Consider the following 16,115-nt stretch of genomic DNA (forward strand, 5'->3'; position numbering starts at 1 on the left):
TTTCTTTGAGCATTTTGGTTTATCAAAGATTTAGTGTATAAGGGGGTAAAATGCTGATGAAGGGCAAATTTGAAGGCTTTATTATAAAAAGTGCTAATCAGTCATTCTTCATCTCCAGAGAAGGCAGAATTAGAGGAAATAGGCTTAGTTTGCAGAAGGAGAGATTTAGGGTAGACATAAGGAGGAACTTCCTGATGGTAAGGGTTACTCAAGTTGGAGTACAGCACTGTGGGAAGTGGGTGCGTGTCCATCCCTGTGCACAGTCCCATGACTCATTCTTAGTATAGAAACCTTTGATGTTTTCAGGTGTAGGACCTGCCTCCATTTCTCATCTTACCCCACCCCTCCTGCTCTTTCCCTTCTTTTGGCAGCATTTTATAGGCCTCAAGACAGATCTCTTTCTGACCCATGGGGAAGCCCTTCACCTGCATCTTTGGGATACAGTGCTGTGGAGATAGCTGGGGAGTAGAAAAGGGGGCAGTAAGAAGCAGGCATAAAGTAGCAAATAAAAAAACAGCTGGTAGTAACTATTATCTTGGTTATATCTCTTTAATAGAATTTTTAGAAATTCCTCCTTTCAACAAGCAATACACAGAATCCCAGCTTCGAGCAGGAGCTGGCTATATTCTCGAAGACTTCAATGAAGCCCAGGTGAGGAGTTTCTTTGTGTAGATTCCCAAAGGGGCAGTGATGAGAAGAGTCCACTTGCTGTACCGAGAAGAAGGCTGATAGGGGCCAGGGACGATGGATACAGTTGCTAGAGATTTCAGGAACTGGGAAACTGCCAAAACATTCTTGCCTGAAACAGAATTTTTACTGTGTACAAGGAAGAGAAGTTAGAACCTTCGGTTACTTAATAGCTGTGGTTCTGTTGCTGGGACAAAAGCAGATTAAAATTGGTGTTTAATAGCAATCCCTGTTACAGTGTTGGCTAAATACTTGGGGTTTGGTTGTCCCTTGAGGATTTAAGCCCCCAGAAAGCTGCAGGTGAGGCAGGGGGATTATCTAGGGAAGCTACTTGGGCTTTTTAGTGAGAGAAGAGGCCTTGAGCAGAAGGACAGACTCAGTCACATTTTGGATAGTATATGGAAGTGTTCAGATCTGTTCCCTATGACTCATTAAGGCTACTTACTATTCAGGGGCTTTCCCTAGAAGTCACTAGACCCATGGGTGCCGTTCCTTTTCTTCCAGTGTAATACAGCCTACCAGTGTCTCCTAATTGCGGATCAGCATTGTCGAACCCGGAAGTACTTCCTGTGCCTTGCCAGTGGGATTCCTTGTGTGTCTCATGTCTGGGTCCATGATAGTTGCCATGCCAACCAGCTCCAGAATTACCGCAATTATCTGCTGCCAGCTGGGTACAGCCTCGAGGAGCAAAAAATTCTGGATTGGTGAGTAGCTGAGAGCCCATCTAGAACGGCAGACAGGAAGACAGCAAGCTTCCGGAGGGGGAGAATCTAGGAGAGTAAATATTTCTAGAAACTAGAATGATCATAGGAAAAATTACAGAATTTCAGTGGGTTTGAGATTATTTTAGCAGTTCATCTAGTTTATTATCCTAGAGTATATTGGTGAGGGACCTTTTGAAAATGTGTGAGATTTTCATGTAGATTCAATATTCTCAACTTGTTTTAAGCAACACGTTTAAAAATACAGGCTCAGGAGCATGATTTGGCTTAAACTTGGCCTCAGGATAAACATGGAAATCAGAAGGGGTAGATGAGAAGGTCAGGATCCCAGAAAATATACATCATTCAGAGAAAGAGGGAAGGGGCGGGGGGTGATACCCTAATGCAGGGCTATTGAAAGCAGTCAGCTGTACCTGCGTCCCTTTGCAGAAAGGCTGTCGTTGGATATTATCTGTTGTGCTGTTTCTCTGACTCCTTCATAGGCAACCCCGTGAAAACCCTTTCCAGAATCTGAAGGTACTCTTGGTATCAGACCAACAGCAGAACTTCCTGGAGCTCTGGTCTGAGATCCTCATGACTGGGGGGGCGGCCTCTGTGAAGCAGCACCATTCAAGTGCCCATAACAAAGGTACCTGAAAAGTGTGTGTGTGTTGTTATTGCTCCAAGGATGTCCGTGACCCGTAGCACTTAGGCCTTGTGGTCTAAGTCTCAGTCTTGATAGGCTGACCTTACCCGTGTTTCTAAGAGAAGGAAAGTACCACCTTCAAGAGGTGAGCCAACAGGAGTGACGCACCGGGCTGTTTATGCTTCTCCTGGTGTCCACCGGTATACCTGCTAAACTCAAGGCCAGCACATAGTGATTGTGACTTTTCACTTTTGGTTGTGATCACTGGCACTGTGTTTGACATGAAGGGCTTGGGCAGAGCGGGATATACTGGTGAGAAGGCTCATCTGTCTTTTAACTGGAGGACTAAATTGAGTCTCCTTTCCTCACTCACCTTCCCCTGCTTCCTGCAGATATTGCTTTAGGGGTATTTGATGTGGTGGTGACGGACCCCTCGTGCCCAGCCTCGGTGCTGAAGTGTGCTGAAGCATTGCAGCTGCCTGTGGTGTCACAAGAGTGGGTGATCCAGTGCCTCATTGTTGGGCAGAGAATTGGATTCAAGCAGCATCCAAAATATAAACACGATTATGTTTCTCACTAAGGATACTCGGTCTTACCGGTTTTATTCCCTGGTGTTGTGGAGACTGTGTTTTAACCAGGTTTTAAATGTGTCTTGTGTGTAACCGGATTCCTTGCATGGATCTTGTATATACTTTTATTTGCTGGACTTTTATGATAAAATAAATGTTGAATCTCTGGTTGTAGTAACTGGGATTTCTTCATCCATTTCTTTGAGCTTAATCTCAACAAATAGCAAGACAAACATAGTACCTTCTCTGCAGTTTACAACGGGCTTGTTCACTGTAGAAGGACAGCTAGCCAAGGAAAATAACAAGGAGTGAATTTTTTTTTAAGTTTTCTGTGGTATCATTGTCTGTCAAAAGATTAACCTGGGCTGTCTAAAATTCAGCACTTTCAAAAACCTGATTTTACAATAGGCCCAGATTTATAGTTGTGGCAGAAGTTGAGTGGAATTGGGCACAGCTCTTAGTTTTCTGTCAATGAAAAAAAAAAAATCTCTCTTTAGAGCTGAGCTAACAGCTGACCTGTGGGTACTGTACTCTCAGCCAAAAGGGTAAAGGACCAATTGTTGTGAATGGGTGGTGACTATAAACGACGACTTGCTGCAAGGATATAAACATGAGAAACAGTGATAACACTTGGAAATGTTTGTTAGAAGCGCTAGCCAGAGGTCCAAAATTTTATTACGGTTACTGTTACAGTTGCAGGAAGCTGTTCCTTCTGTACTCCTAGCATCATCCCTGTTGATGTCCTCTCATTCTTTAAAGTGGGCTTAAATATCTTTTTTTTCTTCCAGATAGTAAATATTTTAGGCTTTTTTGGCCATTTGGTGTGCCACAACTACTTATCTTTGCTACGACAGCATGAAAGCAACTGTAGACAATAGGTAAGCAAATGAGTGTGACTGTGTCCCAATAAAACTTTATTTACAAAAACAGGTGGCTGGCCATAGTTTGCTAACCTCTGCTCCAGAGGAAGCAGTGGAAGGGGTCATCTTTAGCTGGCAATTACAGGGAATAAGGGTATATAGTATGTGGTGGAAGATGTAGAGATGAGGACCAGATTGAGTGGCTACACACTGAGGCCAGAATGCTGCATTCTTTTTCAGTTTGGAGGGGGTTATTCAATGAATATTTTGGTTCACACTGATATGAAGATTGATGGTTATCAGTGATGGTTGAGCCAGATTACTCCTGTGGTCCTTCTAAGTGGGATAATTAGACCTGCATCTTTCAGTATTCTAAATCTAACAATTTTTTTTCTTAAGGACCTTTTTTCTTTGTTAAAAAATACTCTGAATACATTGTCAATAGCCAGAATTATTACCCTCTTACCAATCTGAAATAATTGGAAGTTACTGGTAAAATTCTTCAGATTCAGTTTTGAAGATCCTTAAGGATAGGAGATGCTCAGTTTTAATTTCTGAAAGAGGAAAGGAGGTCTGTGGGGTGTGGGGAAGCCTATCTTACCTGGTGCCTTTCTTGCTCAGTGGTAACAGCCAGAATTTGACTTATTAATAAATGTAATTCCTTTTTCACATGAGCCATTTAACGTTCTGATCTGTATAGCTTACTGCTGTGTCTCTCCCAGTTTGAACAGTACCTAGGCATATAGGTGCTCAGTAAATGAACATATCCAACAAATGTTCTCAATGTAACGGATCCTGCATGGTCAGCAGAGGGAGGGCTGACGCCACAAGTCCTCCTTGGTGGATGGGTTAAGAACTCCCCTAAGGTGGGGCAGGTGCCCCTTCCACATGGGAAGGAGGGGGGAGGATTTGTATCCATGGATGTTCAATAACTGCTTCTAGGAGAAAAGGTAGAGCTTTTCCAGTAGCTGCAGACATACACTGTCTGGCCAGAGAATGGGATGTTTGTTTTGAATCTTCTGTTACAACGCAGGGGATTGACTTACTTAGTTTGTGGACCAGAAATTCTCACATCCCGAAACTACAAAAGAAAAAAAAAAGAGTTGCATCAAAATAAATATCATGCTTTCCCAAGATTTTCTTCAAAGAAATATGAATCAGGGCAACCTGTGATCTAGATAATCTCATCTTAAAATTCTTCTTGCTAATAAAATCACTTAGGAGATATCTGCTTGACATTTCAGAGAGAGAAAGCAGAATAATAAATTGCTTTTTTGAATGGGACAGACCTCTGAGAGAAGACATCTACCACTGAGTCTCACTATTAGATTTTTAAAAAGTTTGGAGTTAGAAGGAGCAGTCCCCTCCTTTCAGAGGCAAAAAGCTGGGGGGCAGGGAGGCTGGGGTGGGGGATGCTAAGGCTGCACGGCCGGTTCGCGTCACACTAGGGACTGACGCCCTGCCTCAGCGCCAGGAGTGTTGGTTCTTTACTCTGATGACTTTGACGGCAAAATAATCTTCACTGATGATCAGACATAGCCCTTCTCTCGCTGAGCCTTACTTTGCTTGTTTATAAAAGGAGGGTAATTTGGACTAGATGATGCCTAAAGTCTCCTTCCAGCTCTGGAATTCTACAACTCGTTACAAAGCCACACAGACACAGTCCACTGAGTGCCCCAAAGGCAGTTGTTCCTACCTGCCCAGGGTGCCACCAGCCTGGGTGTAATATTTGTTATAATCTAGTCGTAACAGTAGTTGAGCCAAATCCGAGTTGATCTGATGATTGCGAACACTGGAGAGAATCTTGAATAGGAGTGAAGACTGGCGGCTAAAACCCTGCAGAGAGAAGGACTCAAGCTGTCATTCCTCTTAGACTTACCAGCTGTCCATGTGGAGTGAAGGGGCAGGGGAGATTCCTTGGAAAAGTCTTGCTGAAAATTCCACAGTACCAACTGGCCTTCCCCATTCCCATTTCGATTAGCTCCTAAAATGACTTCTTCATACCGAGTCCATAGAATGCATGACTTCCTATGAAAGTACTCTCATACTCAGTAGGAATTTAGCAGCCAGCTTCAACTTAATATATTCTGCTGTGTACTGGGGGTGGGGAGAGCCTGTGTTTCCATTACAGGCAGATAATTATAATCTCAGTGAAACAGAGGGTTAGTTCAAGGAAGTAAGGAGGCTGGATGTTAGAAAGTAAGAACAAAGCCAGTGCATATCTGGTGGGCTGAATAAACTATCCAGGGCTGAACTATATTTGAACGCTCAGGCAGCGCATAATTATCTGCTTTAAAAACTGATACCGACATTTTTTATCTTATTATTTCTGTGTGTATGTATTGGGGAAATGTTTTAACTGACTCAGAGGAAAAGATCACGATTTCCCATCCACAAAGCCACCTCTGTCCTTTGGACAGGGCTGCTTACTTTCAGTGGCCAGGCTGACTTACCTTCACCAGGATGCTCAGCTGGGCGGCCCCACGTTCATCCAGTGGGCCCAGGTTCTGACTGACCAGCGAGCAAAAGCTGTGGCAGAGATCTAAGATTTCATTCAGGCAGTGAAACACCTAGCCAGGAAACACAGTTGACGTTAGGAGAAAAAGGAAGATACACCTGTGAAATTAAAGATTTGGGAAAATAAGAGCCAACCTATTCCCATTCTCTACATCTGACCTCAGGAGAGACAATGCAAGTCCTGCCAGCCCCTCAAAATGCAACATGTGTAAAACACTCTTCCCTTCCAGGCAAAGACACTGTCATTCTTAGTCACCCTGCACGAAACCTCCACTCAAGCCACATTAAACTAGTCGTTGTCTCTGGGACCCACCGAGTGTGCTCCCACCTTGAGCTTTGCTTTCAGTGTTGTTCCCTGTGCCTGGGATACTCTCCTCAATACCAGCTTGAGTCCTACTCATAACAGCGTGCTCCCTTCCCCACCACAGCCTTTAGCGACCCCTTGCTTCCCTCTCCTCTATATTATCTGTACTGTTTACTTGGCGTTTGTTCAGGCCGTCTGTGTTGTTACTGATCTGTGATGTATGTAAGTCCTGTTTCTCCAACTAGATTGTGAGCTCCTTAAGGGCAGAGCCATGACTTATACCTCTTTGTATCCCCAGTGCCTTGCATACAGTAAGCACTCAATAAATATTTAATGACGATCACCTGCTCTGATATTCTGCTTTTCCCAAGGATGCTCTCATACTGTACAAGGACAGTCTACCTGTGACAATGGTTCTTGGTTGTTTTCAATTCACAGAACCCTCTGGAGTGGCATCTACAGAACTCACTCTCCCTTAAAAATAACAGCAGCCCCAAATACCAGAACAAAAGAGTGTGGCACAACTGAGGAATAACAAGTAGCTCCCGTCAAAGATAAAGCATAACTGTTCTATTAGAATCTACAAGGGGTCATTTTCATCTTCCTGCTTTTTCATCCTTGAACTAGAATCAGCTTGTGAACTTTCAAAGATTGGTGCCTGGGTTCTACTAATTTAAGTGCTCTGGGTCCTAGATTACTTTAAAGCTCCCAGATGATTCCCACGTGGGTCCAAGGCTGAGAATAACTTCCCTGAGGGAGATACACAATATATGTATGTACATATGTACACACACACACACACACACAGAGGGAGACACTGCTCTAGTTGTCTGTGAAAACAACTTCCAAACTGGTCGATCCTGATCCACAAGATTTCTAAGAAAGTAAATTCTACATGCTTTTCATTAGTGTTTCTGTGGTGTCAGAAAGGTTTTTAAAAATTTCTTTAAATCCTTCCATCTGAGGGTTAAGCATATATTCTTTTATCTATAGCTGCTCACCACATCTTGTGATACAGTATTTTAGAAATTCAAAGACATTTAAGTTCCTTTTTAGTATTCCCTCTTAGTTTTGCTTTATAAGTTGTTAAAAATGTTTAAAGACAGAGATTGGAAAGTTGCTTAATGATAGTTCCATATCCTGGCAAGTGCCTAAGGGAACAGTCAGGCTAGAAGCAGTCTGAGGAAACTAACCAGCCCTACTTACAGGTTTCAACAAGATAAAGGACTGGGCCAGCAAATTGCTCAGGAAGTGGTCGTGAGCCAATCGGATGCTTTCAAAGTCTCGGGTAGAATTGATTTGATGAAGCAGCTGTGAGAACTGAGACTCCAGCACATCAACCTGGTAGACAGTTGCACAAATGATTTTAGTACCTTGCATAGTCTAAGTACTCAAGAACATCAGATGCCTGAGAGGATGAAACAGGAACTCTGCCCCCACTCACCTTCCTCCTATCCAAGCCCTTTGAAAGCTGAACGAAGACCCCCTTATGTTGCCTCGCCCTGTAGGAAGTCGTCTGCCTACTTCCTGACGACCTCCAATGTCTTGGCAGATCTCACCCCCACACCCCCATCCCCCGCACGCCACATCCCCTCCGCCGACTGACTTGGTTAAGTCCTATGGGATTCCAGAAGTTACAGCAAACTATAAAATAAGGTGGCAACAATAATTAAATACTGCATTACTGATAAGGACCTTAACTCCTCCTTCTCCTTCATCCACTTATTTCCATTACCCTCTAAAATGCCCCCCAAGAAACATGCCTAGTGATACAATCCATGAATTTTCTCAAATTCCAGTTTTCCACCAAATGCAGGATTCCTCTTCAATGACCCCTGCCAACCTCCTGGACTTTTTTTTCTCACCCCTTCCTTCTACTCATCCCTCAACACAGACCTGGAGGTAGTACTGAAGATTATCCACCAAGAAGGCCATGTGATTTCTTAGGCGCCACTTGACTGCGTCGGTCTGGTTGGACTTGAGGTGCTTGCGCTGCATCTGTAGGGCCCAGCAGTGCTGCAGCTCAGCTTGTACCCGGCGCACACTCAGCAAGTACTTGAAAACAACATTGTACCTTGACAGAAACACCAGACTATTCAAGATAAAAACTTCACCCCCTCAAGCCCCACCTGCGTGACAAACCCTAGAACTCTGTGCCACCCATTTCTCCCCAAAAGGCAGGAAGGATATAAGTTTGCCTAGAGATGGGAACAGATAAACTGGTTTATTTATATGATGGAATATTGCACAGCCATTAAAATGAATGAACTTCAGCTGTACAACATAAAATGACTCCCAGCAATATGATTTTGAATAAAAAAGGGAAATTTAAAAAGATTACATATAGCCTGATACCTTTTTTTGTAGTGCTTAAAACAACTAAATAGAAAAATATATATACTTTGGGGGAACATATATAGATGTCATAAAACTGTGTAAAAAGGATAGAAGGGGCTTCCCTGGTGGCGCAGTGGTTAAGAATCCGCATGCCAGTGCAGGGGACACGGGTTCGAGCCCTGGTCCAGGAAGATCCCACATGCCATGGAGCAACTAAGCCCATGCACCGCAACTACTGAGCCTGTGCTCTAGAACCCGCGAGCCACAACTACTGAAGCCTGCGCACCTAGAGCCCGTGCTCCACAACAAGAGAAGCCACCGCAATGAGAAGCCCGTGCATCGCAACGAAGAGTAGCCCCCGCTCGCCGCAACTAGAGAAAGCCCGCGTGCAGCAACGAGGACCCAACACAACCAAAAATAAAATGCATATAAAACAAACAAAAATAAATTTAAAAAATTAAAATTTATAAAAAAAAGAGAAAACATGGAATTTAGGGTAGTGGTCACTTAGGGTTGGGGGAGGCAAGGGAGCAGGGCTGGGAAGGACCACACAGGTAGATGGACATTACTGCCAGTGTTCTAGACTTTGTTCTAAAAGTGGTTCTGTGGCATTTGTGTGTGTGTGTGTGTGTGTGTGTGCACGTGTATGAAGGAGGAAGGAGGGCCCTGCATGGACAAATAAGAATGTGTTGGGAACCAAGGATTTTGGTTGCTGTGATTCTCTGTCCCTGAAGCCCACAGAAGAGGAGATAAAATTGAGGGCTCTGTGGGGAGTGGGGGTGGGGAGGGATAGGTTAGGAGTTTGGGATTAACAGACACACACGACTATATATAAAGTAGATAACCAACAAGGACCTGTATAGCACAGGGAACTATATTCAAGATAATAACCTATAATGGAAAAGAATCTGAAAAAAAAGCATCATATATATGTATATGAATCACTTTGCAGTACACCTGAAACTAACACAACATTGTAAACCAACATACTTCAATTAAAAAAGAAAATCAAGGGCTCCCCTCACAGAGCTCTAGGTAGCTGCCTGATATTGAGCCCTGTACCGAGAAGATGCATGGGAAGAGCAGCTGATTCCTGGTGGAACTGGGCTTATTTACCTATTCTTAGGCTGGCTTGCATAAGATAACCTGATTCCATCTGCCTTTAAAAATTATTTCTAATGGAACAATGTACTGAAAATAGTACACCTTGTTTGTATTCTGATTTGAACAAACCCAACCATAGGACATTTTTTAGATAATGGGGGAAATTTCAATGTGGACTGGATATCAGATAATAAGGAATTATTGTTAATTTTACTGGGTGTGATAATAGCACTGTAGTTATGTTAAAAAGATGCCTTTTTAAAAAAAAAATTATTTTTGGCTGCATTGGGTTTTTCTTGTTGGGTCTTCGTTGCTGTGCGTGGGCTTTCTCTAGCTGCGGTGAGCGGGGGCTACTCTTCGTTGCAGTGCGTGAGCTTCTCATTGTGGTGGCTTCTCTTGTTGCAGAGCTTGGGCTCTAGGTGCACGGGCTTCAGTAGTTGTGGCACTCAGGCTCAGTAGTTGTGGCTGGCAGGCTCTAGAGCGCAGGCTCAGTAGTTGTGGCGCACGGGCTTCGTTGCTGCGCGGCATGTGGGATCTTCCTGGACCAGGGCTTGAACCCGTGTCCCCTGCATTGGCAGGTGGATTCTCAACCACTGCACCACCAGGTAAGTCCCAAAGATGGCTTTTTTGAATTGCACAGTGGTGGAGTGAAATGACATGTCTGGGATTTGCTTTATAAGGCTCTGGCCAAAAAAAAAAGTGGAGATGAAACAAACAGCGTGATGTTGCTAGTTACTGAAGATGGATGATGCGTCCATGGGTGTTTGTGATAGTCCATACTTTTGTTTATATTTGAAAATTTTCAAAATAAAATGTTTAGGAAAATACTTCTCAGCTTGATTTCTTCAAGGGTGTTAAGAGCATCTCAAGTGAGAAGGAAAGTGGACTGGGAGCTACGGAGGCTCTTTGGACAGAGTCCAGGCAGCTTACTTATGTGGGCTGTGGGCTCTGCGTCTTCTCCCTAAACCAGCTTTATCTTTCCAGTTTATGTCTAGTCTCTCATACCCTAAGCTGCTCTTCCCCCCAAAAGTAGCTCTTCCCCCCAAAAGTAGAGGGTTATGAACAGGAATGGAGAGGATGAAGAGAGGCCAGAAACTGGCAGCCTGTAAATTGCTCATTATTTTGCAATTAAAAAAAAAAAAGCTCTGATGGGGCTTCCCTGGTGGTGCAGTGGTTGAGAGTCCGCCTGCCGATGCAGGGGACACAGGTTCGTGCCCTGGTCCGGGAAGATCCCGCATGCCGCGGAGCGGCTGGGCCCGTGAGCCATGGCCGCTGAGCCTGCGCGTCTGGAGCCTGTGCTCCGCAACGGGAGAGGCCACAACAGTGAGAGGCCTGCGTACCACAAAAAAAAAAAAAAAAAGCTCTGATGGTTTTAAGGGTTTGACCAGCCCACTCATCCCAGCATCCACTACTCCTACCGTCTCACATCTGCAGCTTCACTTATTAATGTTATCTGTCCGGCCCCCGAAGGCATCTGAGTTTGCAGCCTCTGACTTACAGACTGTTAAAAACCAGCTGGGGGACTTCCCTGGCAGTCCAGTGGTTAGGACTTGGTGCTTCCACTGCAGGGGGCCCGGGTTCAATCTCTGGTCAGGGAACTAAGATCCTGCAAGCTGCGTGGCGTGGCCAGAAAACAAACAAAAACCAGTTGGCTGGCTATCTTGCTCCCAACCAATTCTACTCCTGATAATTTCTTCTCGTGGAAGTAAGATGGGTAATAATTACCTGTGAGAAACTCAGAAATACTCACTTTTCCAGGACAGCAGGTGTGAAGAGAATGTGTAGTGGCCACTGCACTTTATAGGAAAGACCTAGGGCTGCCCAGCCGGATGCAGGGGCTTCCCGGGGAGAAGTTTCCCGAGAAGGCCCTTCTCTTGCCTGAGTAGCATCTGTTAAGAACAGAGAAGATGACTTTGCTCATCTAGAACTAGAGTTTCAACAAGGTGAGGAACATTCATGAAATGAGCGCTCACTCGAACCTGCAGTGTCAGAAGCATAAAGGGGATACAAAGGGGACTTGTAGAAGGCAAGGAAACTCCTATGAGGTGTTCTCTTAGGAGGTCTTTTAGAGATTCTTTTTTTAGTCTTAAAGAACTGTGGCTATAAATAAACAGAGACCATTCCAGCAGCATGACAAAAACAAACCAAAACCATGGCCTGGCCATCTCTTAGCCTCTCTTGACTTCCCTTTTCTTTTGTGTAAGATTAGGGCACTGGACTAGGTGATTTCTAAGGTCCAAAATGATATGGTTTCTGTGGAAGTGGATGGAAGCAGAACAGATAATGACCAGTAGGAGCAGAAAGACTCAAGGAAGCACAGCAAACCTTTATGCTCCTTTCCATGATACTCGATTGTTAAGTGCAACAGAGGGAGGAGGTTGTCATCATCTAGCAGCACCTTGTGTGCTGACTGTTGGAAGGCCACATTCACATCTGCAAGAAAGAACACATGGGCTGAGAGAAGGCTTGGTTATGTAACAAATCCAGACTCCCCTGGCTTTCCACCTCTCCTGCAGCCCACCTATCACTAATAGTAGGATACGGTAAACAGTAGTTGCTTCTGCCTGACTAGCATGCATTCCTTCTCCTGTTGCTGATAACAGCGCCCTGGTTTTCCTTGGAGAATCACCCCTGTCCAGAACAATCCATGTAGTTCCAGTGGGGTGGACAATACCTGACCGTCAGGGTAGGCAGGTGACCCAGGAACGATCTGCCTTGTTACACTATTTTGTTTAGGGATATGAACATGACCCAAGCCAGGCCAATCCAGAGGCTCTATTCAGATTCTGAAAGAGGGTAGCTATTTTTTATTCAAGATAAACACGGACTCAGTAGGATGTGAACTTGGTTGCAGGCCATCTTGCTACCATACGGAGCAGGCCTGTCTCAGAAGAAAAGGCAGAGGTGAAAGATGGAATGACAACCAAGTCCTGAAGGTGTCATGTAAGCCTTGGAGCAAAACTGCCTAAAGCCATCTTACCTCTGACCTTTTCAGTTATGAGAATCAATAAATTCTCTTTTTTCCTTTGCTTAAGTGAATTTGAATTGGGTTTTCTTGCAACCAAGAAAGTCCTATGTAAGCACAGTGGACATCTATTGTTTTATAGAGCTAGAAAAACAGTAACCCTGTCTCCCCTCCTGCCCCACTCCCCTCTTTTTTTTTTTTTTTTTTGCGGTACGCGGGCCTCTCACTGTTGTGGCCTCTCCCGTTGTGGAGCACAGGCTCCGGACGCGCAGGCTCAGCGGCCATGGCTCACGGGCTCAGCCGCTCCGCGGCATGTGGGATCTTCCCGGGCCGGGGCACGAACCCGTGTCCCCTGCATCGGTAGGCGGACTCTCAACCACTGCGCCACCAGGGAAGCCCTCCCCTTTTTTTTGACTCTGATCCTTATGTAACTCTCCTCAAGTAGTTTGATTGGGAATGGTAATCCTTCCCGTTGGTCAAAGGTGAACACTTTACTGAAGTAGGCATATCTTCCTTTTTTTTTTGCTGCACCTTGTGGTAGTTCCCCGACCAGGGATCGAACCCGTGCCCCCTGCAGTGGAAGCGCAGAGTCTTAAACCACTGGACCACAAGGTAAGTCCCCAAAGTAGGCGTTTCTTAGTCTGACCTCTTTGATACAGGGATAGGTATATGATCCAGTTGGGCTAATCAAAACCCTTTCCCTGGAATCCCTTAACTTGCTACCAGAGAGACCAGGTTTGACTCCCCCAGTAGACTCTGTGAGGTATGTTCCTGGGAGCTGCTGGTGGCCATGTGGCCAGATGGGACTGGAAGGTCATCAAAGAGCACACAAGAGGCACAGACAAGATAAGGTAAGAGAGAGAATCCTAGCAATCCCTAGTTTCAGTTCTCAGGACCAGATATATCCCTATCCCGCTGGAGTTACAGGTACAATAGCAAATACACTCCCCTTTTCTACCTAGGTTAGTTTTCCATCACTGACAGCCTAACGAGTTCTAATACAACAAGTGGCCATAAGTCCCAATATGGAGACTTCCCTGGCAGTCCAGTGGTTAAGACTCCACGTTCCCAATGCTGGGGGGTGGGGGGCACGGGTTTGATTCCTGATTGGGGAACTAAGATCCCATGTGCCACATGGCGTGGCCAAAAAAAAAAGAAAATCTCAATATGTCCCTTAAGAAATAAATGGCTATAATCTGATGAGATGAAATACTGGTTTGAAGGCCTGTACCAACCCTTTCAGGAAGAGTCACGAGCTGAAGCTGCTCCCAGTAACAACAGTGTGAGCCTACCTGAGTGGCCTTCCATTTTGGAAACACTCTCTGTAACTCACTAGGCTGCTCCTATGTGGCCCAGGCCTAAATGGTTTGGCAGCAGCTAAGAAATACACTACAACTTCAGTAAGCTGGTAATTTTTGGGCCCCAGGGCAATTACCATGTTCAGTTACTGCAGTGGGTGGTGTTTTTAACATGTGTTGAGCTGTATCAATGAAGGCCTGAAACAGTTCTCCACGTCCCAGAAGGTAAAAGTCTTTAATGATCTGCAGAAAGAATTTCAATTTACAATTCAGTAATCCAGCAGAGCTTTTCACTATCCTACGAGAATTATGCATATAATTTCCAATTTCATCAGCGTGAGCGCAACCTACAAGAGGTCGTAGGCTTTTGGCATTTTAAAGGGACATACTTAGTAATGGCAGGATGACTGGTGTGTCTTTGATATCATTTATTCAATGAAAGCACAATAATGCCAGAAGAAAGTAAGCCGAAGCTTTGAACTGTAATAAACCTGTAGCATTAGATGGAGTTTGCCCACTTGGATGAGGACATAAGGAGCCACTCTGGAAGTCTGGGGACAGGCAACCAGTACTCTCAGGAGAGGATAGAGAATAACGTCATTGTTCACCAGCATCATTTTAAGAGTTAAAAGAACAGCTAAGCTATTACCTTCAGCTGACCCAGTAAATCTGACTCTTCCACCATCAGCTTCCAGAGATGCTGTGAAAAGAACCAATAAAACAGCGTCAATTGAGGACACAGGGTGGGAAGGGGAAGCTGGGACGAAGTGAGAAAGCAGCACTGACATATATACACTACCAAATGTAAAATAGATGGCTAGTGGGAAGCAGCCGCATAGCCCAGGGAGATCAGCTCGGTGCTTTGTGACCACCTAGAGGAGTGGGATAGGGAGGATGGGAGGGAGACGCAAGAGGGAGGAGATATGGGGATATATGTATACATGTAGCTGATTCACTTTGTTGTACAGCAGAAACTAACACAACATTGTAAAGCAGTTATACTCCAGTAAAGATGTGGGGAAAGAAAAAAAAACAGGGTCAAAGTTTCATTACAATGAAAACTCCTATAAAGAATGGTTTTGTACAAATCCAGCAAGGTATTGGAAAAAAGAATATATACCATGACCACACTGGGTTAATCCCAGGAATAAAAGTCTAACAGTTAAAAAAATATATGAGATGGAAATATTCTGGAATTAGATAGTGGTAATGGCTGCACAACATCATGAACATACTAAAACCCACTGAATTGTACCTCTTTTTATTTTTTATTTATTTATTTATTTTAAACATCTTTATTGGGGTATAATTGCTTTACAATGGTGTGTTAGTTTCTGCTTTATAACAAAGTGAATCAGCTATACATATACATATGTTCCCATATGTCTTCCCTCTTGCATCTCCCTCCCTCCCACTCTCCCCATCCCACCCTTCCAGGCTGTCACAAAGCACCGAGCTAATATCCCTGTGCCTTGCGGCTGCTTCCCCCCAGCTATCTACCTTACTACGTTTGTTAGTGTGTATATGTCCATGACTCTCTCTCGCCCTGTCAAAACTCACCCTTCCCCCTCCCCATATCCTCAAGTCCGTTCTCCAGTAGGTGTACCTCTTTTTAAATGGCTCAAATGTTTAACTTTGTTGTGTGAATTTTATCTCAATAAAAGTTTTAATATGAATATAATTCACTACATTAAAGATTAAAAAAGAAAAATCACGATCACCTCAATGGATGCAGAAAAAGCATCTGATAAAACTCAACATCTGTTCATGATTTTAGAAAGAAAGCAAACAAGGAATAGAAGGAAATTTCTTTATTCTGATAAAGGGTATATACCAGAACCCCACAGCAAAGAACCTATTTGATGGTGAAACATTAGAAGAAATTCCTTTAAAGTCATCCAACATTGTACTAAAAACTTGCCAATATAGAAAAAAAAAAAAAAGGAAGAAACAAAACTGTTATTATTGACAGATAATATCACTCACTACCTGCACAGAAAGTCCAAGAGAACTGACATATAGATTATTAGAACTAGTAAGAGAATTCGGCAAGCTTGGTGACTGAGATACAAAAAATCAACTACATAGCCATTACCAGCATCAAAGGATGCTGACTAGGATTTGCCC

At 44.1% G+C, this 16,115-nt stretch overlaps 2 protein-coding genes across 11 annotated transcripts in view; one reads left to right on the top strand and one right to left on the bottom strand.

The window, feature by feature from the left end:
- The window catches only part of TP53BP1 (tumor protein p53 binding protein 1), a 70,363-nt gene extending 63,739 nt beyond the window's left edge, over positions 1-6,624 (top strand). For 5 of the 6 annotated variants that reach the window (XM_032623231.1, XM_032623233.1, XM_032623235.1 and 2 more), the window contains 4 exons: positions 557-651; positions 1,192-1,391; positions 1,892-2,037; positions 2,427-6,624. In XM_032623231.1, coding sequence (XP_032479122.1) covers positions 557-651; positions 1,192-1,391; positions 1,892-2,037; positions 2,427-2,614 — 629 coding nt within the window. In that variant the 3' untranslated portion in view covers positions 2,615-6,624. Of the gene's footprint in view, positions 1-556; positions 652-1,191; positions 1,392-1,891 lie in introns of all 6 variants that reach the window. The other variant, XM_032623234.1, reaches the window with a different exon arrangement.
- Positions 531-16,115, bottom strand: part of TUBGCP4 (tubulin gamma complex associated protein 4) — a 47,460-nt gene continuing 31,875 nt past the window's right edge. For 2 of the 5 annotated variants that reach the window (XM_032623244.1, XM_032623247.1), the window contains exons 10-18: positions 14,638-14,688; positions 14,126-14,231; positions 12,051-12,158; positions 11,476-11,614; positions 8,181-8,358; positions 7,491-7,625; positions 5,917-6,033; positions 5,160-5,299; positions 531-4,544 (exon numbers count right to left, since the gene is read on the bottom strand). In XM_032623244.1, coding sequence (XP_032479135.1) covers positions 4,532-4,544; positions 5,160-5,299; positions 5,917-6,033; positions 7,491-7,625; positions 8,181-8,358; positions 11,476-11,614; positions 12,051-12,158; positions 14,126-14,231; positions 14,638-14,688 — 987 coding nt within the window. In that variant the 3' untranslated portion in view covers positions 531-4,531. Of the gene's footprint in view, positions 4,545-5,159; positions 5,300-5,916; positions 6,034-7,490; positions 7,626-8,180; positions 8,377-11,475; positions 11,615-12,050; positions 12,159-14,125; positions 14,232-14,637; positions 14,689-16,115 lie in introns of all 5 variants that reach the window. The other 3 variants (XM_032623246.1, XM_032623245.1, XM_032623243.1) reach the window with 3 other exon arrangements.

Source organism: Phocoena sinus, chromosome 2 (genome assembly GCF_008692025.1).
Source record: "Phocoena sinus isolate mPhoSin1 chromosome 2, mPhoSin1.pri, whole genome shotgun sequence".
Lineage (NCBI taxonomy): Eukaryota > Metazoa > Chordata > Mammalia > Artiodactyla > Phocoenidae > Phocoena > Phocoena sinus.